Here is a 21,646-nt window from a genome sequence, read left to right on the forward strand (position 1 = left end):
TAATCATATCATTAAAGTAGTGCCTGTGAAACAGCAACATTTTAAGTTAAAATTTTACATCACGGATTATTGTAATATAGGCTTTAACATATTATTAAGGTAGTGTGTATGAAAGAGCAACATTTTAAGTCAAAATATTACATCAAAGATTATTGTAATATAGGCTTAAACATATCATTAAGAGTAGTGCCTATGAAAGAGCAACATTTTAAGTTAAAATTTTACATCAAAGATTATTATAATATAGGCTTAAACAATCATTAAGGTAGCGATTATGAAAGAGCAACATCTTGAGTTAAAATTTTACATCAAAGATTATTATAATATAGGCTTAAACATATCATTAAAGTAGTGATTATGAAAGAGCAACATCTTGAGTTAAAATTTTACATCAAAGATTATTATAATATAGGCTTAAACATATCATTAAGGTAGTGATTATGAAAGAGCAACATCTTGAGTTAAAATTTTACATCAAAGATTATTATAATATAGGCTTAAACATATCATTAAAGTAGTGATTATGAAAGAGCAACATCTTGAGTTAAAATTTTACATCAAAGATTATTACTGTATAACATAGGCTTAAACATATCATTAAGGTAGTGATTATGAAAGAGCAACATCTTGAGTTAAAATTTTACATCAAAGATTATTATAATATAGGCTTAAACATATCATTAAGGTAGTGATTATGAAAGAGCAACATCTTGAGTTAAAATTTTACATCAAAGATTATTATAATATAGGCTTAAACAATCATTAAGGTAGTGATTATGAAAGAGCAACATCTTGAGTTAAAATTTTACATCAAAGATTATTATAATATGGGCTTAAACATATCATTAAGGTAGTGATTATGAAAGAGCAACATCTTGAGTTAAAATTTTACATCAAAGATTATTATAATATAGGCTTAAACATATCATTAAGGTAGTGATTATGAAAGAGCAACATCTTGAGTTAAAATTTTACATCAAAGATTATTATAATATAGGCTTAAACAATCATTAAGGTAGTGATTATGAAAGAGCAACATCTTGAGTTAAAATTTTACATCAAAGATTATTATAATATGGGCTTAAACATATCATTAAGGTAGTGATTATGAAAGAGCAACATCTTGAGTTAAAATTTTACATCAAAGATTATTATAATATAGGCTTAAACATATCATTAAGGTAGTGATTATGAAAGAGCAACATCTTGAGTTAAAATTTTACATCAAAGATTATTATAATATAGGCTTAAACAATCATTAAGGTAGTGATTATGAAAGAGCAACATCTTGAGTTAAAATTTTACATCAAAGATTATTATAATATGGGCTTAAACATATCATTAAGGTAGTGATTATGAAAGAGCAACATCTTGAGTTAAAATTTTACATCAAAGATTATTATAATATAGGCTTAAACATATCATTAAGGTAGTGATTATGAAAGAGCAACATCTTGAGTTAAAATTTTACATCAATTATAGGCTTAAACATTTCATTAAGAGTAGTTCCTTGAAACAGTAACATTTTAAATTAAAATTTTACAGCAAGGTCTATATTTATTCTTTTGTAATACAAAACACAGCCCCACTCTTGAAGTCATTGTTTTATGCGTGTACTGTGGTTCTTGACCTGGATGCGGGAATAATCTCTTTTGAATCGTATAGCACCACGCGCCACTCTCTTCGTCAAGGCATTTGGCTCATTGCACAATCTTCTTTCTCACTTAACTTCAAAGTGTAGTGACTAAGATTCCGGTCTCTATTAATAACAAATTCTGATTAATCCTATGTTGTGGTACATCTCGGACATCGCGTAACGTGTAACATGTTACATGTGACTGCCACTAGTCACTTTTCTCGAACGACGCACGCCAAGGGCGAAACTCGCCCCTCCCCCACCACAAGACCGCAGTACACGTGAACTCGTTACTCGCATCTGTCGGTTCAGATAAATCAAGGCTTTAGACAGATTTTTTCACTGAATATTTAAATTGGACTTGTTGTTGTGTAATTATGGTCACTCCAAAGATTCTTAGAAACATAACAAAAAGTGATTTAGCCTACTTCCAGGTTACATCGCAATAACCCAACCAGCATTTTAATGACTTCGTTTTTAGTTTCAAATGCGTAATCCCGACCTTACCAAAAGTTTAATGTGACCTTGAACTTGCAGTGCTTGTTCAGTATCGCAACCATGTTGAGTAGCAAAATTACAATACATCTAACAAAAAGTGGTTAAAACTCATGAATACAGGACTTGTTTTTCATGCGATTCCCTTCACTATAAATAAAGTAGGCTACATTCTCCTGATATCAATGAAGCTAAGCGGCTGACAGAGAACGGAGCACACGTGCAGAATTCAGCAATTTTATTATAAATTAGTCAAAGCCAAATTCTTAATTGCTGTACAAATTTCAACACAAATCTTAGAGTTGATGGAAATTACAACGAATTACATTGAAGAATACGGAAATTAACAGGTATTAAGTACATGAAATATAATTATAATAGTATTTGTCTGTGTACAGCGATTTCTACTAAACTATTGGACGGATTTTGTTCATATTCAGTATCTACTAGTCAATTTATCAGGGAATGATGTACATGAAATATAATAATTTTAGTACTAGTCTCTCTGTGTACAGCGATTTCTACTAAACTATTGGACGGATTTTGTTCATATTCAGTATCTACGAGTCAATTTATCAGGGAATGATGTATATGAAATATAATAATTTTAGTACTAGTCTGTCTGTGTACAGCGATTTCTACTAAACTATTGGACGGATTTTGTTCATATTCAGTATCTACGAGTCAATTTATCAGGGAATGATGTATATGAAATATAATAATTTTAGTACTAGTCTGTCTGTGTACAGCGATTTCTACTAAACTATTGGACGGATTTTGTTCATATTCAGTATCTACGAGTCAATTTATCAGGGAATGATGTACATGAAATATAATAATATTAGTACTAGTCTGTCTGTGTACAGCGATTTCTACTAAACTATTGGACGGATTTTGTTCATATTCAGTATCTACGACTCAATTTATCAGGGAATGATGTACATGAAATATAATAATTTTAGTACTAGTCTGTCTGTGTACAGCGATTTCTACTAAACTATTGGACGGATTTTGTTCATATTCAGTATCTACGAGTCAATTTATCAGGGAATGATGTATATGAAATATAATAATTTTAGTACTAGTCTGTGTACAGCGATTTCTACTAAACTATTGGACGGATTTTGTTCATATTCAGTATCTACGAGTCAATTTATCAGGGAATGATGTATATGAAATATAATAATTTTAGTACTAGTCTGTGTACAGCGATTTCTACTAAACTATTGGACGGATTTTGTTCATATTCAGTATCTACGAGTCAATTTATCAGGGAATGATGTATATGAAATATAATAATTTTAGTACTAGTCTGTGTACAGCGATTTCTACTAAACTATTGGACGGATTTTGTTCATATTCAGTATCTACGAGTCAATTTATCAGGGAATGATGTATATGAAATATAATAATTTTAGTACTAGTCTGTCTGTGTACAGCGATTTCTACTAAACTATTGGACGGATTTTGTTCATATTCAGTATCTACGAGTCAATTTATCAGGGAATGATGTACATGAAATATAATAATTTTAGTACTAGTCTGTCTGTGTACAGCGATTTCTACTAAACTATTGGACGGATTTTGTTCATAGTCAGTATCTTCGAGTCAATTTATCAGGGAATGATGTACATGAAATATAATAATTTTAGTACTAGTCTGTCTGTGTACAGCGATTTCTACTAAACTATTGGACGGATTTTGTTCATATTCAGTATCTACGAATCAATTTATCAGGGAATGATGTACATGAAATATAATAATTTTAGTACTAGTCTGTCTGTGTACAGCGATTTCTACTAAACTATTGGACGTATTTTGTTCATATTCTGTATCTAGAGTCAATTTATCAGGGAATGATGTGCATGAAATATAATAATTTTAGTACTAGTCTGTCCTTGCACAGCGATTTCTACTGAACTATTGGACGGATTTTGTTCATGTTCAGTATCTACGAGTCAATTTATCAGGGAATGATGTACATGAAATATAATAATTTTAGTACTAGTCTGTCCATGCACAGCGATTTCTACTGAACTATTGGACGGATTTTGTTCATATTCAGTATCTACGAGTCAATTTATCAGGGAATGATGTACATGAAGTATAATAATTTTAGTACTAGTCTGTCCTTGCACAGCGATTTGTACTAAACTACTGGACGGATTTTGTTCATATTCAATATCTACGAGTCAATTTATCAGGGAATGATGTACATGAAATGTAACAATTTTAGTAGTAGTCTGTCTGTGTACAGCGATATCTACTATACTATTTGACGGATTTTGTTCATATTCAGTATTTACGATTGAATTTACCAGGGAATAATACACATGAAATGAATAATTTCTTTCAAAATTAACAGGATATTACTTGAAATCAAAACACACAACTACACGTTTTTACAATTTGATGATAGAAATGTGCATCACATCTAGTTTGTTTTAATTGCCGATGAATAAAGAGATCTTAATGGAATTTTATGCTTTTTATATCTCACGGTTTCCACTAGCAACTATGATTTTGTTTTGCTTTAACTGCTCTTTCCTTTGTTACATTTCCTAGCAGTTATTATTCTGTATATAGGACCTGAAGTTCATGGTTCGAATCCGGCTGATGGAGATGGAATTTAAAGGTATAAAATGCTTAGCATAAATATTCTTGAAAAACAAATAAAGCTGGTTGTTCCGTTTCATAGATTTACTGCACGTGAAATAACTCTGTCCCTGTGTCGAGGTGCAAGTATTTGCACACAAGATTTCTGGATTCATATCGACCAATTTTTTTTTCTTTAGTTTTTAGATTTGAGGGCAATGAAACACTTAGAAAAGCTTGATTTGAAAAGAAGTCAAGCTGTGGCTTTCGTATGGTAGTTTTGCGGGTAGTGAAATAACCCTGCCTCTGAGAGAGTGCTCAGGGTAAGACTTACCGACTATTCCCCAACCACGACGAAATTTAGACGCAGAACAATAGGCCCATGTCTCTGGTCTAAGTGCGTATGGACTTCTTTAATTGCCTACCCGAAATCATTACACTGTTATTTATACAAATTTTGACAGTGTATTTCGAAATGGAATTGTGTTTTCCTTCCTAGTCCACCGCTGTAACATAACTGTGTATGCTTTATTGTGTTGCAGCTGAGTACAGATAACCTCAAAATATTTCCTGCAACAAATCAGAACTGTGAGCTGCACAAGATGTTACTCGTTGCTCTCTACACCTTCCTGGTTGGAATCGGCATCTTATGGGCGATATTCATCGCCAAAACCCATCGGATGAAGAAGATGTCACTGAAGATCCCAGGACCCAAAATGCTTCCCATTATTGGCAACGCTTTAGAAGTTGGCAGGACTACACAAGGTTGGCAATTAAAACTCATTATTTGATAATCATTTTAAATTAAATGAGATTCGTTTTTACGGAAAGTAAAGTAACATCTAAAGTAGACGCAGTACAGAGATGTCAAAGCATTCTCATGCTACAAGCAATACAAATCCAACAAGGTTCACTTTTCAGCAAGCTGAAGTACAATCATCGCTCTTAAGGGAATATTGTGCGAGTTCTTCAGAGCACGCAGTGCAGAAGCTTTGATATCCCTGGACTAGTACGACCAGTTTCAGCAACCATGAACATAACGAATTTGAAACATAAAAGGAAATCTATAAAAGGAAATCTATACTAATAATAAATCTGTAGCCGAAATTTTTCTTGTAATTTTCGATTTTCCAAAAATAATTGGTCCTACCATATATAATTAACCACCCTGAAACCGAAAATCGCTTTTTTGACATTTTTGTTTGCATGTCTGTGTGTCTTGTCTGTCTGTCTGTCTGTATGTTTGTTACCTTTTCACGCGATAATGGCTGAACGGATTTCGATGCAAATTGGAATATAAATTAAGTTGGTTGTAACTTAGATTTTAGGCTATATGGCATTCAAAATACATTATTTAAAACGGGGGTTATAAGGGGGCCTGAATTAAATAAATCGAAATATCTCGCTTATTATTGATTTTTGTGAAAAATGTTACATAACAAAAGTTTCTTTACAAATAATGTGCGATAAGTTTTATTCCTTGAAAAATTTTGATAGGACTGATATTTAATGAGATAAATGAGTTTTAAAATTAAAATAACTGTCATCTAAGGCCGTGTAATGAATTAAAAAACAAATGACTTAGTCTATAAGGGGCCTTGGACAGCAACAATCGGAAGCTATGAAAGATAGGCTACAGAGAATGTTTCTGTGTTTGTATGAAGTAATATCGGAAGCTAAATTAACCGATTTGTATAATTAATAATTCTTTCACCATTGGAAAGTGTAGTTTCTCTAGATGGACATAATGCTATAATGTTATTACAGTAACTTCTGATATAATATAATATAATATAATATAATATAATACAATATAATATAATATAATATAATATAATATAATATAATATAATATAATATAATATAATATAATATAATATAATATGTAATTATAATATAAATTAAGTTGTTTGAAGGGTTCACAACCATAGAGGGCCAAGCGCCATTTACTGAATACGTAGAAAACATGGGTTGGAAACCTGTAACAAGTAAAATAAAATATACACATTAAATCTAAATGATGTCAATCTTCATTGAACTATGGTTGCATGTAATAAAAATTAAGAAACATGTTAAAGGAATTGTCATTGCACCAAATGAGTGTCTCTGGACCAAAATGATCGCATATTAATTATTTGGATGCAATTTAAATTAAGTAACATATTAAACGATTTATCCTTCTATCAAACACGCATGTTCCCTGGATCAAACGTCCTATTTTAATTATGTAATTACTTTATATTTATTTCTAACGGGTGCAGCGGAGCGCACGGTTACGGCTAGTGTTATAATAATAATTTAAGACGGAGTTTCTACCGCACAATTTTAAATTTTAGTTGTGTTGTTTGTGGTGATTTTAATAAAGTAACTAAAAAGTACAGAAATTTGAAACAATTTCACCAAACACAAAACATCGGAAATACTGAAAATCACGTATTGTGATGATAAGTTCATAGCACGAATGGGGCCCTACACACACACTTTAAACATATTGGGTTGATGCCTAAGTTAGTTGCATTTTTGTTCGCCATCAATTGGGAAATTGTTTATCGTTTGTCATTTGTTATTTCGAGGGTGTGCTTGTAAATACCGAGCCACCTTCATTTATTTTAGAAGCCGGAGCGTGCGAACGTTTGGCAGCGCTGAGCGGAGGCGAAATAGAGAACAACAGTTGAGAGTAGAGGGCTTTGGTTTTATTATACCCTATACTATTATTGTTATCACTATTATTATTATTATTATTATTATTATTATTATTATTATTATTATTATTATTACTGATTTATTTCTGTCTTCTATTCATCTCAAATAAAAACTTTTGTCACAGCGAAAAAACTCTACGAATATTTGCATCAGCCTAATACTCATAATTACATACATTAATAATGAACATTCATACGTAGATAAGAGTGCTAAATGTCTGTTAATTGGTCTGGAAGATGCAAGACCTTTAACATAATACTACAGTATAGTGGTTTGTATTATGCTTCAGATTTTATGCATTATTGTGAAATGCTGCACAAGAAGTATCCGAAAATCTGTAGAGTGTGGTTACTGCAACATCTGCTAATCTTCATCAACAACACCGAGGACTGCAAGGTGAGTGATGAGGTAGGCCTAACTACAGACGCTGAACTATAGAATACACGTAAGTAAAATGTTCCAGCATTAGCGAGCCTGGAAGCTAAGGAGAGGAGAAACAAGTGAACATCAGTAGAGACGGCTATGCAGTGTATTCAGAAAAACTATCTGTGGACCAAAGACTTTGGCTAGCTTAGTAGATGTTGTTGCAAAGTATCAAGTTGAAATGAGTGGGCATAATGTATGCAATCAGCGAATAAAGAAGAGTATTTTCCCTAGACCAAAAGACTTTACCTTGCAGCAAAAAGAATCAGTGAATGAAAAGAAAGTACTTTCCCTTGAATGATTACTTCACAAAATTGACTGTGCTGTTGGCCTTGACTTCTCATAATGTTATGGCACGGTTTTCAGAAAATCATACGAAGTGTTAATCATAGGCGGAATTATGGGGGGCACTGTCCCCCGAAACTTGTCTGAACTCTTTTTTTTTCTATTAATGTTACAAAATACTAATTTCAAAACATTTTTTTTATTTTGTTTCTGATTAAGTTTCTGTGCTTAAATTGACGAATAAATGTCTTCAGATCATGTGTCTGGACTATAATATTTATTTTAAACTTCTGAATGTATTATAATTTCTATACCTCACTTGAGGAATGGAACCATTGTAATGTTTCTTTTGTAACAGCCTGTACTCATGCATTAGAAGTCTGCAGGTGTTCAGGCCGCCACTTGGAGAAATATGAATAACGTACTGCACAACAATGCAGAAAAAGGAAAAGTGATCCCGGATATAATGTGTAAACGTAAAGACGAGAGGTTAAGTACAAGAATTAGAATTTACATTTCATATGATATCTTCAGGAGGGTAAACTTTAGCTGAAGTTTCTATTAGCACTGTTACGCAGTTTTATTGATATATATGAGGGGCTTAGAACAAAAAGCAGGCAAGTGACATTATTAAAAAAAAATGAGGTAAGTGCGTGTTGTGATAGCCCAAAAGGATGTTTCTTTGGGGTAAAATCAGGTAAGTGATCACCAGACATCGGATTCTAGGGCAAATGCCTATTTTGTTTCTTTAGGAGAAAAGTAAAAATAATTATTAATATTTGTGTTTCACGGAAATTGAAAGGTATTCAAAGAGTTTTATAGTGCCCTAAAATGCTCTAAAACGATCATTACAGCCTAATTTGTTAATATTCGCCTAAAAATGCCTAACTCACTGTAAAGTTTCGCATTTTACTCTTACTTTTTACAATTTATACATGCATTCACTGCGAAATTTAAGGCATTTGAAAAGTGGAAAGTTTGCTTCACACCGACCATGAAACCATTGATAAAGGAAACAAAATGTTTTGAATCTCACGACACTCGCAATAGATTTCACTGAGTTTAACATGTTTGGAGGCATAAATGCCGACAAAGAACCAACCTTAGTTTTGAAGCAGGCAACAATCACAACATGTGCTGCTACCGATTCAGAGATATACTATAGGCCTACTATAAAAATGACTGTTTTCGGTCTGAAACCGATTAGCTGTACTGCCCTTCAGAGTGTCATAAAATCACAATTTTTGGAGAAAGAGTGTTTTTGAAATATTTATGAAAAGTCGTAAAACTGCGAATTAGTAGGGTAAACCGTTACAAAATATTTAAAAGAATGGCCCTCCTAGTGTTAACACTACCAGGAAATGCAACAATAAGTGGAACTTTGTATTTTTGTCCAATTGAATCTCAATAACAACGGTTCATTTGAATGCTAGTTAACAATTGCTCTTTCCCTCACCTTATTTGTGTTGAGAAGTTTTGAGCGGTAGGACGTTTTCCTGTTAAGTTTAACGCGATAATGCCGAAAAATATAAGTGCAAAATCTACATTGATCCGGCAATGGCTAACAGAATATTCAGAATTCACTTATGATGGAAAAATAATATTCTGCAAGATTTGTAGCAAACAGGTATGTAACAATAGTTGAAATATATAAATTCTGTTAATTTTAATGAGTAGGCCTATAATATTTATACATTGACTGAGCTATCCTGAGGTATAATTCTTTTTAAGACCACTACACTTTAACCTTTTAAATTCCGATAGTTAAAGTATTTGCAGGACATTAAAATTTTGATTGTTCGAACCCACTAACTTTGTGATAGAAATACGGCAATACAACAATTAGGATTTTATTTTAATTCAGTTTACTTTACATTTTTAGATTTCGCAAGAAAAGAAGTGCCACCTAAAGCAGCATGTGCAAGGAGCGGCTCATAAGGCTAAAGCTCAGCAGAAAAATCAACTGCAACAAACTTTACTAACACAGCCTACTTCATCAATCTCAGCAGCAATTTCTATGCTGATTTAACCAGAGCGTTTGTTGCTGCTAACTTTCCCTGGAATGCAATTGAAAATCCGGTTTTAAGACAGTTTTTACAAAAATACTGCAAACAAAATATCCCATCTGAGTCGACCCTAAGAAAAAATTACTTAGACAGAATATACAATGAAACTTTAGCTTCCATTCGGGAGGATATAGGTGATTCTTACATATGGGTCTCTGTGGATGAAACCTCAGATCCTATGAATAGGTATATAGCAAATATGGTAGTAGGAAAACTTAGTCCTGATGGACCTTCGATTCCACACCTCGTATGTGTTAAGGAACTTTCGAAAGTGAATAGCCAAGCCATTGCTTATTTTGTAAATAAAGGCCTACAGTCTTTATACTCAGGTAATATAGACGATTCTAAAGTTCTGTTGTTTTGTACTGATGCTGCCTCATACATGGTTGCTGCAGCTCCACTTCTTAAAACATTTTATCCTAACCTCACGCATGTAACCTGTCTAGCACATGGCCTTCACAGGGTTTCTGAAACAATCCGGAATGAATTTCCTCTTGTCAATTCGTTTATTTCTAACACAAAAAAATGTTTTTGTAAAGTCCCATCCAGGATTTCAATATTCAGAGAGAAATTTCCAGATATCCCACTCCCACCTCAGCCGGTTGTTACACGATGGGGAACCTGGATTCAGCGTGTGTGAAAGCAGTGAAAGATTGTCTGAATGACTCACGAGTGAAAAACGATATTGCCTACATAACATCAAACCTTTCTTTCATACCTGCAAGCATTGAACAATTAGAACGTGAAAAACAATCTCTTTGTAGCCAAATAGCAATAGTAAAGGAAGCTCAAGTGAACATACATTCTGCTTTGGGCGAAACTGGGAAAAAAGTTAAAAATAAGTGGGACAACGTATTAAATAAGAATGTAGGATTTTCATTGTTGGAAAAAGTATCAAGAGTGATATCGGGGGAAAGTGTAAATGTTCCAGTAAGTATTGATGTTTCTATTGTACCTAATTTAAAACAATGTACAACACGCACAGAAGAGGGGACAAGCACTGATTCTAAGAAATAGAGGACGCTGGATTTGTAGTGTCAAACACTGTCGCTGAAGTCCACGTTTATTAATTGACTATAATAATGAAATATTTGTGAATGCCAGCTGGTTGTTTTTTTTTCAGACTCTACTCACTGACACGAACGTTTTGGACAAAGCTTATTTCTACAAATATTTGGAGCCTTTTTTCGGCAAAGGATTAGTTACAGAAACTGGTAAGTTTATTTATTTATCTTTCTTCGTAGTACAATTCGAAACAAAATCTGTTGGTTTCTTTGCAGGTTTACAATGCGAAATAGGGGAAAAGCGGGCACATTTGAACGGTTTTTTATATACACCGTGTACATAAAATAATGTCAGGAGTTTAAAATAGCCCTTCTGAAAAAAAAATAGTAAAATGGACTTGAAACAGTTTGGTTCTCGGCCATCGTTTTATTAAAACAGTTCTCCATTTGGCTCCTGAGAAAGAAGAAATATTTTGGGTGAGGAAAATAAGTGAACATTCTTCGTTTAAAGAACTTCAACTTTTTTCATACACGTACATACATTTGTTTGAATTTGGAATGTATTTTATAACTTATACATTCATTTCTTTTTAAATTTAGTTTGAACCCTTACGTATTCTGCAAAATAGTTTGGAATACAAGAGGTATAAGTGCAACGTCTTACTATGACATTATTTTTTTTAGTATCTTAATTTTAAAATATCTTCAAAATCTGCAGTAAATTCCTTCATATAACCCAGACACAATATGTAAGCACAAAATAGACATCGTAGACTTTGGATGCAATTTTCCATTGTCACTTAACTTGAAACTCATTTCTTTCAACCTTAGGTTTACATGACTTACGAGTATATTCCCTGTAGACAACTCTACACCGCTCATATATAAAATCTTCTGAATCTTATTGAGCTGTATTGAGATAAAACATAATTATGTTTAAAAATAGAGAATTGCTTATAAATTCCAATCAATTTTTCTGTAGTAAGTTAGAAGTCAAGTTATAATCTGTTCTTCTTTTCAGGTGCGAAGTGGCTGCAGAATCGAAAATATATTGCACCAAACCTTAACGTGTCCGTATACAAATCCAATGTGCAGATATTCAACAAACATCTTTATTTTATTCTTAATAAACTATCACAGTATGTAGGTGGACAAGAATTTGATATGTATCCTATTATGTTACATCTAACAATGAATGTAAGCTTAGGTAAGTAGGCCAATCAAATATATTAATACAATTCTCACGTTAATGATTATTGGTCTTACTAATAAAAACTCTTATACAGACGTTCAACTGTCTTATACTTACATAGCGAATAGCTCGTTTATAAGCAATGTGTAAATTCCTGACTAATATAATCACTACATACGTGGTGTAGTTGTAACAATGCAACTGTTACACAGCTACGTCATAGTTTCGTCATTATTTTATTACAAAAGGTAACAGAATACACGGCCGACTTGATGTGCTCGCTTCGCTTCTCCTTTACCGACCTTGACAATTCATTTTGATCCCAGTGTTAAAGCTGTAATCGAGAAAATATGAAATTCCCGCCAGATGGCACTAACTCCCAAGGTTCACTGAGGAATGTGTGTACGGTTTCTTGTACGATTATAATTAGTAATATTGCGCTTATTTCTATTGGTATGTGAGTTTATTGTGATATGATTCAAAATGACGTATTGTTGTGTACTATTGTGTACTTCGAATAGAAAAAAAGAGTGAAGCAGCAATATCATTCCACGAATTTCCGAGTGACAGGGAACGATGATTATATTTCGTGACCATAATATTGTACGAAATGAAAATATAAAAATTGGAGTTGTATCCTTCGAAGAGGTGGAAAAATTCAAATATTTTATTTTACTTTAGAGGTTATTTTACGACGCTTTATCAACATCTTAGGCTATTTAGCGTCTGAATGAGATGAAGGTGATAATGCCGGTGAAGTGAGTCCAAGGTCCAACACTGAAAGTTACCCAGCATTTGCTCATATTGGGTTGAGGGAAAACCCCGGAAAAAAACCTCAACCAGGTAACTTGCCCCGACCGGGAATCGAACTCGGGCCACCTGGTTTCGCGGATAGACGCGCTAACCGTTACTCCACAGGTGTGGACAAAAATTCAAATATCTTGGAGCAACAGTGACAAATATAAATGACACTCGGGAGAAAATTAAACGCAGAATAAATATGGGAATGCCTCTTATTATTCGGTTGAGAAGCTTTTGTCATCTAGTCTGCTGTCAAAAAATCGGAAAGTTAGAATCTATAAAAACAGTTATATTACCGGTTGTTCTGTATGGTTGTGAAACTTGGTCTCTCAGTTTGAGAGAGGAACAGACATTAAGGGTGTTTGAGAATAATGTTCTTAGGAAAATATTTGGGGCTGAGAGCGATGGAATTAGAGGAGAATGGAGAAAGATACACAACGCAGAACTGCACGCTTTGTATTCTGCACCTGACATAATTAGGGACATTAAATCCAGACGTTTGAGATGGACAGGGCATGTAGTATGTATGGGCGAATTCAGATATGCATATAGAGTGTTAGTTGGGAGGCCAGAGGAAATAAGACCTTTGGGGAGGCCGAGACGTAGATGGGAGGATAATATTAAAATGGATTTAAGGGCGGTGGGATATGATGATAGGGACTGGATTAATCTTGCACAGGATAGGGACTAATGGCGGGCTTATGTGAGGTCGGCAATGAATCTCCGTGTTCCTTAAAAGCCATGAGTAAGTAAGGGAAAGATGCGAAAATGGCTTAAAGTGATTTCACGCCGAGACTTTGTTTCTAAAGCAACTCTCCATCTTCAGTCGTTTGTAGTTTACATTTCAGGGAAGAAGATTATTCTAATAATGGGAAATTTAGGTTATTAAAACCAAATGCTGTGCCAACAATATTCCCTCATTATCCAAGGTATAAGTGACAGATATCAGAAGACCATGACGAACAGTTACTAAAACTGATCTCCCTCTACCCAAGAAACGCAAATCTTTTAGTAATATTGGTTTTTCACTGTTCGAACAAGATGTTCCGAGTGGCTCTATATTAGTTAATGACATTCCCTTCTTGCCAGTTGAAAATGACCATGAAGCGACGCAGACGTTGCCAACTTTGTGGAGCTAAAAAGAAATAATTAACAGATTGCATGTGAAAATTACACAACTTAATTAGGTGTTACAAGAGAAGCAAGATGTAATAACGAAAACAACCGAAAAACTCCAATTGAAAGAGATCCGTTACATAAAGAACAAGAAAATGTATGGAAAGAGACCGATGAAGGCAATATTCATGCAAAACTGATTCTAGATCAGCTGCTTAATCATCGAAAGAGAATACCAAACAATAATATATTAGAAAATTTGTGTTCAGAAATTGAGCCGTTACTGTGTAGATGCCCTCTCTTGCAATGCCAATTTGTGATGAAGACGGCCAAAACGGACTTGCTAATATCATTACTGTGAAATTTGTTAGGCCGCTTCTAGATAAAATTGCAGCAGCTTTAACTGAAAAGCTTGTTCCTTCGAAGAATGAGGCTTATAATCCACTGAGTAACAAAATCTTGAAACTATGATTCTTGAATCTGCAATATCAAGTGGAATGTATCAGTGCAGTGAGTGAAATTATAAAACTTAGTACAAGTTATGGTAAATAATTACCCAAGTGATTACTTTGAAACATCGCAGTTTAGCCTAGGGGTGCTATTCAGCGAATGAACTACAAAATTACGCATCTGCCATCATGTTACTTAAACTGAACAGGTTACTAAGTGGTACCTTCCCTGCTTTTAAACTCACGCTTTTACCATTACCATTTTTACCATTTTACCACGCTTTTAATTATTAACAGATCTAAACATAATAATACTTATTATTTTCTTATTTATTATTTATAAGTGTTATTATTACTCTTTAATCATTTATTTTAATTCATATTGAGTATTTCTTCTGTGGCCACCAGAGCTTGGCAGACAGCGCCAAGTGGTGGAATTGAGAAATTATCCAATATCAAGAAAATATTACTATTGTCAAGGCCGTATACAAAAAAGCGAAGGGAACATCAAGTCGGCCGTGCAGAATAACTAAGATTGTCAATTTCGTCCGATAGGTGCGCTAATGTGCTAAGTATCGATAGTACAACTGTTCCTGATCAATTATCATTCTATATTTTGATCAAAGAGTACAGCTACAGCAATATTATTCTAATTATTCTATGCTCTTTGGTTTGTTCTTCTGTACTTACAACGCAACTTTTATCATAAAATGACAGTCGTTACGAACAGTTGGGTTGTTAAAAGGCAGCCACTTTTTCTCTATAAACAGGGGGTTTCGTGAGTATAACTACTGCGAAGCAATTCCCGTGTATAGTTACACACTGCGTTTTCAATAATGTATCAATAACAATAACATAAACAACTATACTACATATCTAGGACTTTTTATAGACTTCAGTGTAACATGGGAAAAACATATCGAATATATATGCACAACATTATCTACAGTTATATATTTATTAAAGAAAATAGTGACTTGCGGTTCTCAAAATTATTTAAGATGTGCCTACTTTTTTGTTCTTTCAGTCAATAATTACGTATTCCTTAATTTTCTAGGGAAATGGTGGCAAAATTGGGAGTGTCTTGATTTTTCAAAAGAAAGCCATTAGAATCAAACTATCTTGAACATTGTCGACCCCTTTTCAAACAATCACAGATATTAACTGTCGACGCAGTCCTTTACAGACGACAAAATATAGACAATTACTCGCTAATAGCCAATATACATGATTATGAAATTAGAAATAGTGAACAAATTAATATCCCATACTGTAGATTACATAAAACTAGTACAAATTTTTCTGTCATGGGGATGAAATTATATAATAAGCTTCCCAGTCAATATTATAAGTTACCAACCAATAGTTTCAAAGCTAGATTTTTATAATTTTATTTTAATTAATCCTTTCTACTCTGTACATGAGTCTGTTAACATAAATTCATAAGAAATTGTTTTTTAATAAATAAAGTTATTCACATCTAGTTACAAATATTACATTAAGAGTGAAGTGTTTTAATTAATTTTAGAGTTTCAAAATGTTTTGCCTTTTCATTCTAATTAATCTTTACTGTTATCAATTATATGTGTATTTTCAAATGTATGTCTTTTCCCTCCCTTCTGTATTGTGACGAAGCCGATCACTGTATGTTTAATGGCTTAATAAATTGAATAGAATTGAATGTTCTAAAACGTAGAAATACGTCTATAATACCTCTTTTAATTTAAAAGTTCGCCCATCAATAACTTCCCAACCGTTACATTTCGAACACAGTATATCGGGTTAAATCGATGTGCATTACCCGAAACCACATTACCCTGAAATACTTTATTATTAGAACCAAACTAAAATAAAAATAATACTGCAGAGATGCTTATCTTAAGTCGAACTTTTCACCACTTTCTTTTTCATTTTATGACTTATACTGCAGAGATGTTTACATTACATCACGAACTTTCCACAATTTTCCATTTTCAATTCATGTATAGTATTCCACAGAACTTACGCCACCATTCTAGCTTTCAGATATCGAACATGTCAAAGGTTAATACAAAAATATATTCATTCAGTTTACAAGGATAAACATTATATCAATATTGAGCACACTGTATGAGTAGGGACAAATTTTGTTCATTGTGTTCTGTACCTATTCTCTTTGTCCTTCAAAGCTTTAAGATAATCAGACATTGAACATCATAATACGTGAATATTGAACTTCTTTTCTATAACATTTGAGACTAATACAGAGTAGATTGAGATCTGATTTGTGCCTTACATTAAAATTATGACTTTGTACTAAGTATGTCTTCTTTTTAATAAAATCTATTAAAATAATAAAAAAGAGTTGAGTCTCTCCATTATGTACTTCCGAGAGATCGATGTTTTCAATACTTTTATTCGATAGTGTTACTATATTATGTATTAATTTCGAAAAACCGTCTATGCCGAATGTAAAATGAAAATCTAATATGGACAAAACAGTAAGACAAATTTTACTACATTTTTGCAGCCATAACTTTGGGCAAGGAACCTGAGGAATCTCTAACTTTGGATGCAATGGATATATTAACACGGTAAGAATATATTTCATTTTTTTATTCTGTTGGCAACAGCAAAATGGTTTTATGTGGTTAAAATAATTTAAATTACCATCCTTTTCATAATCGGGCGTGACTGAAAAACCGACATTATTATCGATATTTACAGCTTGAAAAAATATTTGACATAAAATATTTCAATGTATATCCTATCGATTCTAATGATATGTCTAAAGTATTTCATTTTGAAATCTGAATTTATTCCAGATATCAAGTATTAATCTCCAAATGACATTCATGCTAATGAAATGCCCAAAATTTGTCATCTTCTTTCGAAAATTGTATTTCTTCCCAAGTGCTCTCCATGCTGAAGAAAATGTCAAAAAATATTTTCGAAAATCGAAAAAAGAGAGGAGAATTGGGAGGACAAATTTAAAAGGTACGCAAAACGCGTCCTTGTAAGGGGTTGGGGGCTGTGAGCTCCAAGCCTGTTGGCCACTAGTCTCACTCCGGTTTACGCTACTCCACTGAAGGAGTTCTAGAAAATTTTGAAGGGGAAAGCCGAAAATGGACGTAACCTCTTAGGTACCACATACGCGAGGGGACGGAATGTGATCAAGTGATCACAGGACGGGACGAGGTGGAGTTGGCTGGTGTACATCTGCACATTGAAGTGAACTGTGTCGTATCGCAGTGCAGGAGGAGTCGAGGAGACTCGTTTGTTTGCCGTTAGGCTGGCAGGTGTTATCTTGCTCATTGAAAGGGGCTTTGCCATTTCGCAGTGCACGTGGAGTCGTGAAGACTCTGTCATCTGTTGTTGGATGACAAGGCAGGTGAAGGCCGTCAGAAGAAGCGCCGTGAAATCTAAATCTGCAATTTGAGAGGTTCCCTGTCCTTTCGCATTGCGACTAAATGAGTGACCTCGCACATTTAACCCTAGCAATACCAAGCTATTTTGATGACCTGTAGTACCAAGGGGGGGATATTTTGTGACCACTATAAAAATGTTTAATTTTGAGCATTTTTTAAATATTTGTAATCGGCAAATAGCATGTACTACTATAAAAGATAAAAATTTAAATATCATTGTATATTTTCGAACAATTTACTTCAACAAAACAGTCTGAAAATATTACGTATTATTATTTTCACCCTCGTTGTTACATATTGACCAAACCACCGTTTCCTTGTTATAGGCTACTTATACCAAACTTACAATCTGCAAATACTGTGTACTATACGGATACATAAAGCAAAAAACGTTTAAATGTTGTCGTATATTTTTCAGCAAGTACTTGAATGCAACAGTCCAGAAAATATCATAGAACTGGAAAATATTATGCGTCACTTTCTTCACATTAGTTCTCACACAGTGAACAGGACACAAGTTTTCTTGCTTTGTTTACCACACTTACAATCGGCGAATAGTATGTACTATTATGAAAGAAAAAAATTGAAATGTCATTGTATATGTTCCAACAAATACTTTAGTGTAACAGTCACAAAATAAATTGTAAAATGCTACACATCACTTTCTTCACACCCGTCCTCACATATTGAACAGACCACAGTTTTCTTGCTATGTTTACCACATGTGTACCTTTTACAAACACTGCAAATGATTGTTGTCTTGCTCACTTTGTTGTAATTTTCTATTTTTGATCGGAAGTCTCTAGTACACAAATGGCATCGACCCTTACCACCATAAACTTCTTTTGCTCCACTTGTCTGCTTGATTTTCCTTTTCAGAATTCCTTCCATTGCCGAAATCACACACTTCTGCAGTCCTGTAACATTTCTTGCCCGTGCTTCAATATACGGAGTTATGAGCTTCAATCCCAATTCTTGTGGATAAAGTCGCCGCTGATTTGGTTTCTTCTTATTCCAGTCTGGAAAGTTCAGTATAAATGTGGTGTAGCCATTTAGAGCTGCTATATCAAGAAGTGTGTAGAAAATAGACACTGGCCATCTTCTGGTAGCTCTTTTTGTTGAATATTTGCGTACCATTTAATCCACTGTGTCGACACCGCCTTTAGTGTCATTGTAGTATAGATTTATTACTGTTTTCTTCTTTGGATCAGATGGTGCACCAATTGCATCATCATAATGTTGAGTGGATAACATAAGAAGGTTCCGCTTAGGTTTTTCACGAGGGATGTATGAAACAATTGTAATTGGAACACTTCCAGTATCAGGATCACTGAAAGCAAATTTACTGGAATATAATTCTCTTCCAGAAACTTCTTTGAGTTCTTGAGGAATGTGTTTCCTATTTGCCTGCAAAGTTCCAACAAGAGTTAGCTTGTGATTGTTCCATAGATCCTCAGCCAAGTCAACAGATGTGTAGTACCTGTCTGTGGTTACATTGCGCCCGGAGTTATTTATAGGATGAACCAAACGTTTTACGACAGCTGTAGCTGAATTTGTTTGTTGCGCTGCATTCTTATTCTTCCCTGCATATGGTTCCATACTCATAACATATCTTGACTTTGAATCTGTAAGCATACGTATAAGTATGTCATACTTCCCAGGTTTATCCTTCATGAAAACTTTGAAGGGACATCTTCCACGGAATAATGTAAGCATTTCATCTACAACAGTGTGCATTCCAGCAGAATAACATTTTGGTAAAACTGAGTTCATTTTGTTGAATACTTCACGTATTGCGGCAAATTTATCAAACTCCCTGCGTTCATTTCGTGTGTTTTTGTCATCAAATCTTATTATTTTAGTTAGCTGCTGGAATCTAGTTCGGCTCATAGTAGCAGTATAAACAAATCTTCCAGAAATATTGGACCAAAGATCTGTAACTGCTGTTTTGCTATCACTTTCTTTGCCCATAAAGATAAGAAGCCCTATATAAGCAAGGAATTCAAGTCTACTTGTTCCTGGTACTTTCTGCCTAATCGCTTCTTCATTAGAATACTTTATAATGCTGTCTACAATTTCCGGAGTAAAGAACTTTTCAAACGACTCTATTATTGTGGCCACTTTACCTTCACTTCGTAGTCCTTCGCGTTCTTTCACAATATTCTGTGCAGCTCGTCTTGATATTCGAGGTGGTTTAGAAACGTAAACTCTTCCAGTACTAGTAACATATTTATCACTGATTTCAATTTCAGATAAGTTGTCAGGGTCATCTTCAGAACTGGATTCCACTTCATCCCCATCCACTTTGTCACGCATGATACACTGGTCTTCAGGTTCACTCACTACTTCACCATCATCATCATCATTTTCAATTTCAGTTTCGGAATCTGTAGATTCTTCCAATAACTCTTCTGTGGTCTTTCGACTCATTGCTAGTAGACTGAACAACAAATGTAATTGTCGGAAACAAGTAGGATACATAAATATCACACCACTTCATCAGACCAATCAGGTGTAACAGAAATAGAAAGACCATTATGCCCATTGTAGGGACAGTAGGAGCGTAACAAAAAAAAAGAATAAATATGTCCATTGTTGGTACATTACATGTGTAGTAACACAAAAGCACAAAAATTATATTGGCCATGAGTCCTGCATCATTCTTGAAATAGTTAAAATAACGTGAAACCTTGTATTATGGGTTACACCATTTACTAAGGGGGGGATATTTTTTGTCCACCTTGACATATAGTCGTGTTTTGGTAAAACTATCAGTGAAAACTATTAAACAATAACACAGTAAGATAGAAAGATTCATAACCGACAATAAATAGTATTTTCGTATTTTTAATATATCAGTTAGATATCGAAGATATAAATTTTGGATAAGGTGGACACAAAGTACCCCCCCCGTTGGTATTGCTAGGGTTAATAGGCAATGTATAGGTTCTGAATTGGGGCATTACGTCGTTTGGTAGAAAAGGGGAATATATATGGGGAAGGGCATATAGGTCCTTGGCCCATTTCTTTTAGGGCTCATCCCGACGTTTGTCTTACGCTTTAGGAAAACCACGGAATACCTTAGGCAGGATGAGTTGTCTCTTATAAGAGACTAGCAAATTTGGCTATTGGGTAGGAGGTGGTCGGTTGTCATGAGCCTTGTTGAATCGTCTCAATTTAGAGACCAGCCATTTGGCTTTATGGTGACTCAATTACGAAGAGAGGGGAGAGATGTAATTATTAATTAATTTAGAGTAATTAAGGGGGGTTCATGGGGATATGAGTGCAGGTCCGTGGCCCATTTATTTTAGGGCTCATCCCGACATTTGTCTTAGCGCCTTAGGAAAACCACGGAAAAACCTTAGGCAGGATGAAAAGAAAATAGTTTTACAAAAGCTTCAAATTTATACTTTTTCCCAAATGTTATCCATTCTGAATAAATGTCATATGACTTTAAAAATTATATTTATTTAT

At 33.9% G+C, this 21,646-nt stretch overlaps 1 protein-coding gene across 1 annotated transcript in view; it reads left to right on the plus strand.

Moving 5' to 3' along the window:
* The first annotated feature begins 2,330 nt into the window (after positions 1-2,330).
* Positions 2,331-21,646, plus strand: part of LOC138713217 (cytochrome P450 4C1-like) — a 44,405-nt gene continuing 25,089 nt past the window's right edge. Inside the window, exons 1-6 of the mRNA XM_069845130.1 lie at positions 2,331-2,481; positions 5,269-5,491; positions 7,719-7,825; positions 11,327-11,417; positions 12,229-12,414; positions 17,275-17,338. Of these exons, the coding sequence (XP_069701231.1) occupies positions 5,329-5,491; positions 7,719-7,825; positions 11,327-11,417; positions 12,229-12,414; positions 17,275-17,338 (611 nt within the window). The 5' untranslated portion in view covers positions 2,331-2,481; positions 5,269-5,328. The remainder of the gene's footprint in view (positions 2,482-5,268; positions 5,492-7,718; positions 7,826-11,326; positions 11,418-12,228; positions 12,415-17,274; positions 17,339-21,646) is intronic.

The sequence above is a fragment of the Periplaneta americana genome, chromosome 2 (assembly GCF_040183065.1).
Source record: "Periplaneta americana isolate PAMFEO1 chromosome 2, P.americana_PAMFEO1_priV1, whole genome shotgun sequence".
Classification (NCBI taxonomy): domain Eukaryota; kingdom Metazoa; phylum Arthropoda; class Insecta; order Blattodea; family Blattidae; genus Periplaneta; species Periplaneta americana.